Consider the following 12,356-nt stretch of genomic DNA (forward strand, 5'->3'; position numbering starts at 1 on the left):
AACACTCTAGACAGCTACCGCCATCTATAAGCAACGGCGGTAACAAGACAACCGGATTACCGGTTGTCTGCTTGCCGCCGTCGCTCATAGATGGCGGTAGCTGCCCGAAGTGCTGTGTTTGCCGATTGTCTGGTTGCCGCCGTCGTTCATAGATGGCCGGCAACCTTTCCAGCCTTTCCACTCTGGCTTGCCGACTTGCGGCTGGCCATTACTTCATTCCCACCATAGTACATCTTCGCTGGTCTTCCTTCTTCACCGGAATGGAAAGGCCAAAAGTTGTTTTCATTATTGTTTACACAAATACTTCCATGCTTCGGAAGGTAGAAGCCTCCTCTTCCACCGTGATCTGGTGTGCCACAAAGTTGAAGCGATCGGAATGAGAGAGTAGGGGAGTGTCGACCGAGTTCCAATTCCCACTACCTAAAAGTACCCACGAAGAAAGCCATGGACGATGCGGCGTGTGCCATATCACAAATAAATCGTGCAAGTTTTATTGTGGCCACTGTATATCCAGACGACCGTGCAGGAGGTATAACGACCGTATGCCGTTGGCTAAAGCATCGGTGGCGAAAGGAGAACAGCGGTCAGTGCAGGTCAACGAAGCGGTACCTCGCTGGCTTGTCTGGTGCATTGGCCAACTTGCCCTGAACACCGATGTCCTCGTAGTGGTACTCGATTCTGTATTTCAACAACAGCTGTAGAAAACAAAAAAAAGTATGGAGGAGTGGTAAATTAATGTGTTACAGAGTACATGCTGAAACATTCAATAACGACGAATACGACTTTACAAGACTCCCGCTGAACAAAAAAAAGGAGAGATAAAAAAAATGACTAAAAGGAATTCGATCGAGATGTTATGAACAAATCACTACGTTCAAGTTGAAAAATGTATGTGTCCGAGACATACCGGAAAAAAAGGCGCCCCTTTGCCGTACTAGTGTGGCAAAGGCAGTGGTACACAGAATATGATGTGTTAAAGCCTGTTCCCACATACAGCGGAGCGCTAAGTTAGCGCTACGTGAGCGCTCCAAAGAGCGCTCATGTGGCACTTCCTAGCGCGTGACTTATTTCTAATATAGCGCGTGGCTTTTGTAGCGCCTTGTTAGCGCTTCAGTAGCGTCTTGTTAGCGCTTCTTGTACGGCGGTTATTGCTGCGGATTAGCGCGTGCACTGCGGTTCCGGTTCATGTGGTTGCGTGTGCATCAACAGTACCATGGAGGACATGTGGGCCGCTCAAAATAGAAATGCGACAAATGCTCTTACATACGCAATTAGTGCATATGTGTGTGGACGACTTAACGCCCAGAAGAGCCTTCTCGGTGCGCGAAATCTTTCGCCACGAGATACCGATGGGTACCCGGCGAACCTTGTTCATAGGCTGAGGGACCGAGACACACAGAACACTTACGAAGGTGATTATTTTTTAACTGCGTGTCTTTGAAACCAGGGTCACGCATATCGAATAGAAAGCGATGAGGTCGCTCCGCATCCATGACTCTGGATCGTCTGCCCGACCCTTTGCTTGGAGGGCGGCTGTTTTACTTCCTCTTCTTTCAATACCAAAGGAAAAACAACAACGGAATCGCCGTGCACGTGCTCTTCCGCAGCAGCAAGCACGGCACAAGAAGCTTGAGAGCGCTTACACTGCGCTGCTGAAGCGCTAACCGAGTGCGCCATACTGAAGCGCTACTGAAGCGCTAACGAGCGTCTACTGGAGCGCCTATAGTGGAGCGCTAACCGAGCGCTACGTCACGCGCAAGTCTGTGCCCACAGTGAGTGCTGCTTCCAGCGCTCAGTAATAATAATTGGGGTTGTGGGGATATTTATACAGCGTGTAGTTGGTCAGCCATTTAAAGTTGCGACGAGTCACACGCTGTAGATGAGCAATTTAGCCAGTGCAGTACAACCGCTAGCCTGGGGTCTTTAACGTGCACCACGCAGTAGTGATACACGACCGCACGCCGGTCGTGTAGTTAGCGCTCATGAAGCGCTAACTGAGCGTTCCGCTGTATGTGTGAACCGGCCCTTAAGTGTGGAGAAACTGTGTACCCATGACGAGAGTGGATGGCTCGAAGCTGCCCTGTGTCGTGCAAGGTAAGCGCGTGAGCGCACCGTGGATGTCTTTCTTGTGGGTGTCATCTTCTGCGGTTGCAGTGTAAATGCGACTTTCTCAGAGCCTGTTGGAGTGTGAAGGCCCCTACGTATACAGTTGCGTTTGATAGCGTTTGAGTACGTTTGACTGCGTTGCGTCGAGAAACCAAAGCTAGTCACCGGCGCATCTGTGCTGCGTATGAAGCGTGGAACCCAATTCAAGGAAACATCTTAGCAAGCGACATTAGAAGCAAGGATGTCCTGGTTTCTCGCAACCACAACTGAGTAAAACGCACCGCTCTCAAACGAAATTGGGCCTTCAGGCGCAGAAGACAGAGCGCCAGCTCGCGGCAAAAGAGAACTAAACATTCAACGCGCTGCGGCAAAGTAGTCTCAACACTTTTTGTTTTGTTTTGTTTTCTTCCGATTTCTTTGCACTCTTTCTCTGGAAAGCCTGGAGCGCGCTCGTTTCTGGAGTACACCGCTGTGTGCCTGAACACGTGATGTTTTACTCCAGGAAGAGGTTCGGCCGAGGGGTGTCGCGAACCGGTCGAGGTTCGAGTTCGACCAGGTTCGACTTTTTCGAACTTCTTGTGAAAAGTTCGACAAAAGTCCGACTCAGGTTCGACTGCTATGTGCATGCGCGACAGGCTGGCTAGTCGGCTTCGGATTGGATGGTGATGGCTAAGGGATGAATTAAGGGATGAATTAAGGGCAGCATTGATTGGTTATTTCAGTTAATACAGTACAAAAAAAATAAGTTATTATCTTCTTCAGTGATTAGAATTAGTTCCTTTTAATTGCAACTGTTCATAAAATTAAAATAACCCTTTGCATGAAAAAAAAAAAAAAAACTCCAAATCTAAACATGCTTGTATCATGGTCTGGCCACACTGTCCACAAAGTCGAATTGGTTAAAGCAGTCGAACCCCGAAAGTTCCGACCTAAAAATCTGGTTCGACAAAAGTTCGCGACACCTCTAGTTCGGCTGGCACATGGTGTCCAATCAGTGAAGACACGAGCGCTTCGTCAGTGTTCGGCTGGCAGTCGGTCTGTTGACTTCCGTTGCCGGCACATCACCCGATATGGTTAGGTGCCAGCCATAATATTTTGCGTTAGAACACGAAAGAAGAATATTTTCTCAAATGACGGAACATAACCATATACCGCTGGTGACACAACAAAGACCCGGAATAAATAAATAAAAAAAAACTAGCTTTTTTCCGGAATCATGTATTGGGTGCGGCGATCGTCAGTGTACTAATGAACACGAATAATTTAAAATGGCATGGCAACCATGTGACTTTGTTTTTTCCTGACGCTGTTCCGTAACGTGATGCTCGTCTCATGAACGCTACCAGACACTGCGCATTAAAGGGTTCAGCCGCCGTATGCGCACCGAACCAACCGCACGGTTCGGAGCTTTCAGAAACGCGGCTGGTTGAAAGCGTCGGGGCTCCCTGGGGCGCGCACCCTGGCACCTAGACGGCCTGCGCGATACGTCATCACGGGTGGATCTCTGCAGCACCGCTCGCGTCAGCATCGCCACGGCGCACCTCGTATTATTTCACGAGGAGCGTAACTCTAACAGGCGGCGATGCCAAGGCGGACATCGTCTCAGCGTGTATTGGGGGCGGGATCCACTAACGATGGCGTCACGCGCAGGCCTTGACTTCTCGGCGGTACTCAGTGTGCTCACCTTGACGAGCATGATCCAGACCTCGAGCTCGGCCATCCGCCTGCCGAGGCACATGCGGGGCCCGAAGCTGAAAGGAAGGGAGGCGAACGGGTGCAGGACCCAGTCCTGGCGGCCTTCGTCGTCCCGCTTGAGCCAGCGCTCCGGCAGAAACTGGTCGGCGCGGGTGAAGTTCTCCTCCAGCCGGCTGGCCACGTAGTTCTCGGTGAACAGCGGCGTCTGCGCGAGACCATTGCGTCGCCATCGTCCGACGTCGTACGACCCGATGGATCGGTCGGTTGCAAGGACGGGGGCCACCGAATGTTCAGAGAATCCCGTCGTAATCGAGGGCTTTCGAAATGCCCGCTCAGACACTTGTGACTTTTTAGGACCGTGTACCATCTCTTACGACGAGGTAACGATGCCAAGTATCGGCTAGCCGCGGGACACTTGGCGGTCCCGTATATTTCCTTGAACATGATTGTAAACCTGAGACTGGGGTAGAGAAGAGAACCCAACAGAAGGTAATAAAAGAGGAGGCAACGTCTCAAACTCAGCTGCAAAGTTTATTTCGAACACGCTTTATATACCCCATCTCCAACGTTGTCTCTACAAAAAAAAAAAAAAAAAAATACACACATGACAATAGGACAATGACACTTGGGTAAACCTTCTCTTGTCCTCTTGTCATGTGTGTATTTTTTTTTTTTTTTTTTGTAGATACGGCGTTGGAGATGGGGTGTATAAAGCGTGTTCGAAATAAACTTTGCAGCTGAGTTTGAGACGTTGCCTCCTCTTTTTCTACCTTCTGTTGTGTTCTCTTTTCTGCCCCAGTCTCAGGTTTACAATCATGTTCAACTTACACCAGCTCGCCTGCACTCTGACTATTTTTTCGTATATTTCCTATTCTTTCTTTCTTGGCTCGAAAAACTTTGGCAAATGTTTGACCGAATACCGCAAAAAAACTTCGCTCTAGCGGAGGAATTGCGAAGCTGCCCGCTCTATTTCAGTCTCATTTAAACTATTGCCATCTCGTGTGGGCGGCTACAACGACAAAAATTAATCTTCTAAATGCACAACTACTGAACAAAAAAAAAAAGTACGCTATATTGCGGATGTTTCGTATACAGACCACTAAGAACCTTTTTTACAAAATTTAAATTACTTCCTGTTGCGAGCATGAATGTACGAATACCGTTTACTCTGTGCGACTCGGTTTTCATCAGAGGCATTTGTAGATTTTTTGTTACATTATTTCATGACTCAAAATGAACAAAAGCAATGTTAACACGACGTACAGAAACATATGTGCTTCCTCAATCTCGCACAACCATGCTTATTAAACAAGTATATCACAAACAACATAAACATATACACGTTAAACAAAAAAGACCTCCGGTTGTACAGTCTGTAGCTTCGCGTAGTGGGATTTTAAATTGCATGTTTTTGCTGTGAATTTTTTTTTTTCATATATATATATAACATATGTTTTTCAGCGTCAAAGCTGCTGCTAATGTAAAGGGATCCCAGACCCAGTCAAGTTGTTTTTCTAACAACTTTTTGTGTGGCGATCCCTCCAGTTTTCTGGAAATAAAGATTTGCTTTCATTTGAGCTCTTGTCGTAAAAAAAACATTTTGGACTTAAAACGAACAAAACCTAACTTATCTCGTCGCTGCTGTTATTGAAGGTCAATAAGCAATGTGCGGCGGGACTTCGTTAAAATCTAGACGTAAAACTATTAGGTCACGTGTCTAGTGGTCAAAAATGTGCAACATGGTGGCGGCCAATCGGGGGGTTACATTTAGCTGCCAGTTTATCGCTCTAAGCCCCTCCACCTCGTTGCTTTTAGCCTTTGATATGCTCACATTCAAGTTAAAACCAAGTATAGGTAGGGAGTCTGCTAGCTTCTTGGAATGACCCAGTCGGCGTACCGTAAACGCACAAGTATAAAAAAAAAAAAAAAAAAAAAAAAAAAGAAGTAGAAAGAGTTTGAGCGAAAGAGGAAGAGAGAAAAGATGTCGCTATTCAGGGACCCTAGGGCTTACCACTCGAACAGGACCGGGCAACACGGGCCTGCACAAATCGCCATCTATTCAGAGCTCCCGCCTAAACGTTTGACATGCGTTTTTTGTTTTTTTTTTTGTTTTATGGCCGACATTGACCAATCGGACAACTCGATCCTCCAGATGAGTCCTAACGCAACGTTATTATCAGACAGAATGGCCATCGAAACAAAGGAACCCGCTGTCTCCCCCTACGCGTGCGCCGGCGCCATCAACATGCGGACGAAAAGGGAAGAACTCACCCCCGCAGGCACGAGATATCCGGACAAGGTGACGTCGTGGTCGAGTTTTCGGAACACGCCGGAAAGTGTTGGGTTGAGGCTGCAAGGCACAAAGACGCCATCAGGGAGAGGACAGGTTCCGTATTTCAGCGCCTGCTTGCACGCATCCTCGGGGAAAATAGGTACCCCTTGGAAGCCGGGACAACTGTGCCATCCTTTGAGGTACGAAGCTGGCACTTGACATTCCGTTTCTCGCGTGGATGGGCAGCGTACCCGCACGTGGTCGAGTAACCGCGTGATGCGCCCTAAAGAACCCGGACTATATATACAGCCCAGGATCACAGAATACCGTATTTTCTAGAAAATACGGCATTTTGTGAATTGCAAGCGTGAAATCAGTCTCGCCAAATTTTATGCGAGGACTGAATTTTTGCAGTATAAACGATCCCAATGCCCAAACTACATGTATTGCTTCCAAAGGGTAATGTATTTGAGATCTACGTGGCATTTTTCGTTTTAACGGGGACTGTGTTACATTTAATTACGCGCTCCATGTGCGCGGTTGTTGGCCGTGTTTCCCCTCCCCCGGCACTGGTAGACGCTGACTCAGGTGGAGCCTTTACTCGGACGTCCCAATAGCGAAATAGAAGACTCCTTTCACTGTATGCAATCTTGTACACGTTACTCGAAAAAAATACTGGATTACAATTACTCTTAGATAAAAAGGATCCATTTAGATTACTTGATTACAAAAATAACTCACCATTACTTGAGAAACTAACCGTTACTTTTCAGATTACTTGAACATTTTCGAACGGCAGACCTTTCTGCCGGTTTGCGAACGGGTAGTTCGTCCATTATTCAATTAGAATCAATGAACTTGATCCACCGATCTTCCTAGACTAGCCTCCTGTCAAAACCTAATGATAAAGTTGGAGCCTTTAGACGTTTTGTGGGAGCCGTGGGACAACGCTGTTTGGTTTGTGAGCTAGTTTTTGATGCGCCATGGCGTCGACCCGCGCCATTCCCAGATCCCTCTCAGGGGGGCTGGGCGCCTCACCGCAACGCCTCCTTGACGCAGGCCTTGAGGAAGGGCAGGTGGCTCAGGTGCTCGGGCTCCAGAGTTCGGGGCTTGTTCCCGACCACGTCGAAGACTTCCTGCCGGGCTCGCTCCTGGGCCTCGGGGTTCCGCGCCAGGTGGTACAGGCAGAACGTGGCCGTGGCCGACGTCTGCGAGGCGTAGCCCGCCAGGTTATGCCTTTTAAAGCGTCAAATGCCCCCCTTACGGGTTATAACACTCCTGCCAGAAATGCGTCCGGCCCCATGGCACAGCCGGTTTGGAGCGGCAATACAAAGTACTTGCTTCGAATTAATGCAATATATACTCATCAAACCTAGGATTTCTCGGTCAGCAGCCCAATGCTCTATGGATCTGCGCCATCTGCTTTCATATGCTCACCGGATAAGGTGTATGTTTCATGTCTCCTAGAAGTTTCAACTGGCGATACTCCCCGTAGTTCACGGTGGTGATGTAGAGGATGATGTTGGAAATGAAGAAGCGATATGTGGCCTTCGTCACTCCCCGACCGTGTAATGTCTTCTAAACAATTAAAAAAAAAATTCCTTCTCAAATATTGCATTGCGAGCAGCACTTTTCAAGATAAGGGTCGCTGTCAATTCTTTTATGCACTGTCTTCGGAGCGACTACTCTCCGAGGGAAAATTATGAAATCGTTTTTTCATTCTATTTTTTTGCGTTTTTTTTTTTTTTCGCTGATAGGTTTAACCTCCTGGAAGCACGCAGTGTCAATACTCGGCGTCCTTTGCGCTAAGCAGCTAAATCTCGAAAAAGTTCTTCCTCGCAGAAACGTTGGATGGGACTCTGGGGATTCTTTTAGGCTGTGTCAAGTTCGCTCTACCACCTGGAACTATAGACCTTTTTCGTGTACTCCCGTCCCCAGCCACCAAATAGGCGTATCCGGTATGGGCGACAAAAAAATGATAAAATGTTTTAACAGCTGTTACAAGTAAAAAAATAGAGGGGAGCCAAAACGAGAATGTGTGGCGGTTACGCTTATATCCTAAATGTCTTAAGTTGGCGTGGCGACGGCAAAACAATTTTTTCGCCCATACTGGAAGTGACGACATTTCAAGATGGCGGCGCCCTTGCGGAAAAGGTTTATACCTTTGTGGTTTTGTTTGGATTTTCCTTCCGGCTGTCGATCGGCACCGGAGAAGCTAAAACTTTCTTGGGATGCATGGGCTTCCGCTCTGCTACCAGAAAGGGAAGGGGGGGGGGGGGGGGGGAGTTCTTTTTTCCTTTTTTTTTGTATCGTGCATTTTCGATTGTTTCCGGCAATTACCTGACGTGCAACAGAACTCAAATAAACCGAAGCTAGCAACGCGAGGGACATGACTCTTCTAGACCCGACTAATAAGCTTGGCAGCGCTGCGATTTGTTTGCCTTCGAGTCTTTTTCCGCGTCTCTGCGTTGCTTAATTTGCAGCCTATGTGTCTTATGCTCATTATTCGAAGCTGTAGACGGCACTTGAAAACGAGGATCGAGGCAATCGAATGAGCAATTTATGCCAGTCGTCGACTATGCATTTTATACTGTAGCGCAGCACAGAGAAAGACAAAAATTACAATTACCTCAATTGATAAAACAAAAAATTGGTGCATTTATTTATTTATTATATTCAACTTTAATCTTCTGCATAATTTTGCAGCTTTATTGCTTGATCAATCTAGGCGCGTGTAATGGATTCACAAATAATTTTTTGGCACATTATTAGCATTTTCTAATGTGCTTGTGTCACACTGTATGGTATGCACGTATAATAAGCCGCGTTCAAAAACTGTTTGCAATTCATATAATAACCCATGTTAAAAAAAAAAGAAAATAAATCACGAAGTGCTTAAAAAGCAGGCTCGAGGTACACCTAAGCACTTATGAGTTGTGAATGCGAAAGCATGAATGTCGTTCTTGAGCGCGTCCTCGTAAAGTGACCGCGCTGTGCTGACATCGGCCGTGCCGCCGCTCTCTGCAGAGCGGACTCCTTTTCCGCGCGCTGGCAGCCTGCCCAAGCGCGCCAGCCGACTCCTTCTACCGTTGCGCTGGCGGCGCTAACGCGGCGCGGGCACGCAGCGCCATGGGGTGGCCCACTCTGAAACTGACACGCAGCGGCCAATGGGAGCCTCGTTCCTTGACACTATGACGCACGCCAGCCAATGGGACCGAAGCCAAAATCCATCAGAATTCGGCTTCACTGCGCTCCATTGGGAGCGGGGAAATTAGGTGCCGTTTGGCTAGGCTTTTCGTGCGGCTTCATAGCTGGGAGCCATCAGATTGCGGCCTCACTTAGTGAAAGGAGTTTAGGTGCCGCTTGGCGCGGCTTCAAAGCTGATGACATCTGCTCGCTCTATGGGGCAGTTAATGCTTTTGCATTAAAATCTGGACTTCACGGAATCAGGGGGAACGTTACGGAGATGGTACGCCACAGTCGACGGTGACGTCACGTTCCGCGCCCACTTGTGTTCAGTCTTGTACACGTTACTAAAAAAAAGTAATCGATTACAATTACTATTACTCTTGGCTAAAAAGTATTCGATTAGACTACTTGATTACTCGACGGCAAAAGTAATTGGACATTACTTAAAGGAGTAATCGTTACTTTTCCGATTACTTTATTGTGTGAAGACACATCTTTAGCGCTCATAACAATGAACTACTTCCAACCTATATTTCACATTTGCACAAGTATTGAATAAGAAAAACTGGCACCCTCTTCGTGGTCGTTGCACCTTCACAATGCGGACACAAGCATAGAATTCGTTTGAAGACGTCTAATGATTTGGGCGTTCGCCAGTGTGTGTGTGTGTGTGTGCGTGGGTTGGGGGGGGGGGAAGCGGAGGGGGTTCTAGATCTTGTTAAGCTTGGGCAAGGGTTGTCGCTCAAAGTTTGCATCGCTCATTTTATTATTCACGTGCGGATGAGCTCGCATGTTATACAAAAGAGCAGCAGCTCCAGGATTTGAAACGGATAATACGTAGTATCCATTAGCGGAAGAGATCGCCCCAACCACTTCTCAACTCAAAATCTTGCTTGTCACAAAGACCACGTAGGGGAAATGGGGAAATATTTCAACTGGCTTTGTTATATTTTGCATCCGCTTAAAGGCATTCTTCGATTCTGGTTCTCCTACGGGCTGCGAGTAGGTACCCTAAGCAGGATTTTTTTTTATTTATTTTTTTATTTCTGTGTGTGTGTGCGTGAGGGGGCTAGTTTGAACGAAGGACTTACAAAGCTACATTCTGCTTCCTCAATTTTCGCCCTGAATGGCCTTTGTCACGCACTGTGGCTTCCCTGGCCCAGTCCCAGCTCGAAAAAAGAAAAAAATGGACATTCCACAGAAACTGTACATAGAAAGAGATTGACGTCGTTTCCTACAGCTCCGCAAAAATCTTTCATTTTTCCGTTCGGAAAAAAAAAAAAAGCAAATTTTATTGTTGTCATTTCATAAAAAAAAGAAGGCGTGTGCCGGGGGGGGGGGGGGGGGGGGGGGGGGCGGGGGTCCCGTGGACGAATTGTAACGGTTACAAGTAAATTTATTACTTCAAAAAGTAATCAGATTACTCTTGTGATTACTGCCTAATAAAAGTAATCAACTGATTACAAAATTACTCCAAAAAGTAATCGATTACAAGTAATTTGATTACTTGTAATGCGTACGGTACAAGTCTGCTTGTGTTCAGTCAATCGCTCGCCGGAAGTGCATACATTTAAGTTCCTAGACAAAAGGCACACTGCGTAAACAGCAGAAGATTTTTAGAATAGCGTAAAGACCCTTGCACTAGCACTGTGTACGCCGCACGCAAGCTCTCATCGGAACGCTGCGGAGCGCACCAAACCAGCACTTTAAATTCAGTAAAACGCAAACGCGCATGCATGGATGGATGAATGGTGCTGAACTTTTCTAACCGGGCGTTGGCTTGCTCCACCTAAAGTCCCTTCATAAACGCTTTGCTAACTAGCGACGGCGATGGATGTGTCGACGAGGTCTCGCATTGGTCCGTGCCCGCGTTCCGTTTCCGGTTAGGAAGAACACGGCAAATTTGACTGGACCCACGTTCGAGAAACGGTTTGGTACCTTGGCGTTCAAAAACCTACCTGCGTCCAGCGTTTCTCTATCTAGATTGTCACGTGACATGACCCGCCGGGGTAACTCGCAAGATTTCGTACACAGCCCTGCTGGGTGAGTTAGGAAGAACATGGCGGACCGCGCGCAAGCAGACGAGAGGAGCGAGGGGAGGAGGGCGGGGGAGAGGGACTTGTCACCAATTCGCATAGCGTTATCGTAGAGACGTTAGCTCCTCCTAGCAAAGCTTAAAAATGTACGCCCAAGCCTTTTAACAGTATACTTATGGTGGCTTGAAGGGGAAGTGTGACGGGCGCCTTACGCGTGCAGTGAGAGACAGGGTCGCGAGTAGCGATAAAAAGGGGGAAAGCAGCAGGAAAGGAGGACACTATGCTTACGGTCAACCCTTTCGTCAGCTCCTCGTAGCTCATATTGCAAGGGTATTGCAAATACGCCTTATAAATCACGTGACCCCTATCGAGCAGTTGAAAAATCTCTGTAATATGGGCTCTTTTAAAATTTTGGGGACCGCTGACTCGCTTACTGGGCGCAGCGCCCCTAGCGGTCCCCAAAACTTTCATCGCGGAATTTTAGGCGCACGGCCTGTTTAATTGGTGAAACGTGCGCAATTTATGTAGTCGACAAAGGAAATGTAGTCTCACAAGGCAACGTATGCGCGCCATGTAAGAGAGGGGCGCAAGTTGCGATGAAAATCTTCGTCACCGCCAGGGGGCACTGCAGTTCGCAGGGGAGCCGTTTTCATCGCAAATCTGTGCCGACCTTCGCTCCTGCCCGTCACAGTCCCCCGGTTCCCCTTCCAGCCAGCATCATATACTTCTACATTCAGAGTTAAGGTCTGACAAAGAAGCAAGCGCGCGTTTGCAGCGTCATCTAGCTGTCTTCGTGCAAAGTGCCCTCGTCGCGCGTGGACAGCGCGACAAGAGCAACGAGAAGGGTGCACGCGGAGTGTGCGCGTAGCTCGCTGCGTTGCGTGCGTATGAGGCATGCGCAGTGTGGAGCACGCAACGCTAACGCAGACGCACAATGCTTGCGTTTGCTCCTACATGCATTACTAAAACTCCCTAGTATCGAAGGTTCTAAAGGATACCAGAACACAGAGCTGTACTCGGAACACATCTCCGGAAAACTAATCCGAAATTGCGCGAAA

At 47.9% G+C, this 12,356-nt stretch overlaps 1 protein-coding gene across 1 annotated transcript in view; it reads right to left on the bottom strand.

Annotated features, from left to right (window-relative positions):
- Positions 1-468: 468 nt before the first annotated feature.
- LOC8024727 (probable cytochrome P450 301a1, mitochondrial) overlaps positions 469-12,356 on the bottom strand; it is a 31,388-nt gene continuing 19,500 nt past the window's right edge. The window contains exons 6-9 of the mRNA XM_029980422.3: positions 7,112-7,281; positions 6,073-6,151; positions 3,791-4,006; positions 469-695 (exon numbers count right to left, since the gene is read on the bottom strand). Coding sequence (XP_029836282.2) covers positions 585-695; positions 3,791-4,006; positions 6,073-6,151; positions 7,112-7,281 — 576 coding nt within the window. The 3' untranslated portion in view covers positions 469-584. The remainder of the gene's footprint in view (positions 696-3,790; positions 4,007-6,072; positions 6,152-7,111; positions 7,282-12,356) is intronic.

Source organism: Ixodes scapularis, unplaced genomic scaffold (assembly GCF_016920785.2).
Source record: "Ixodes scapularis isolate PalLabHiFi unplaced genomic scaffold, ASM1692078v2 PGA_scaffold3__209_contigs__length_174095766, whole genome shotgun sequence".
In the NCBI taxonomy this organism is placed as follows: Eukaryota; Metazoa; Arthropoda; class Arachnida; order Ixodida; family Ixodidae; genus Ixodes; species Ixodes scapularis.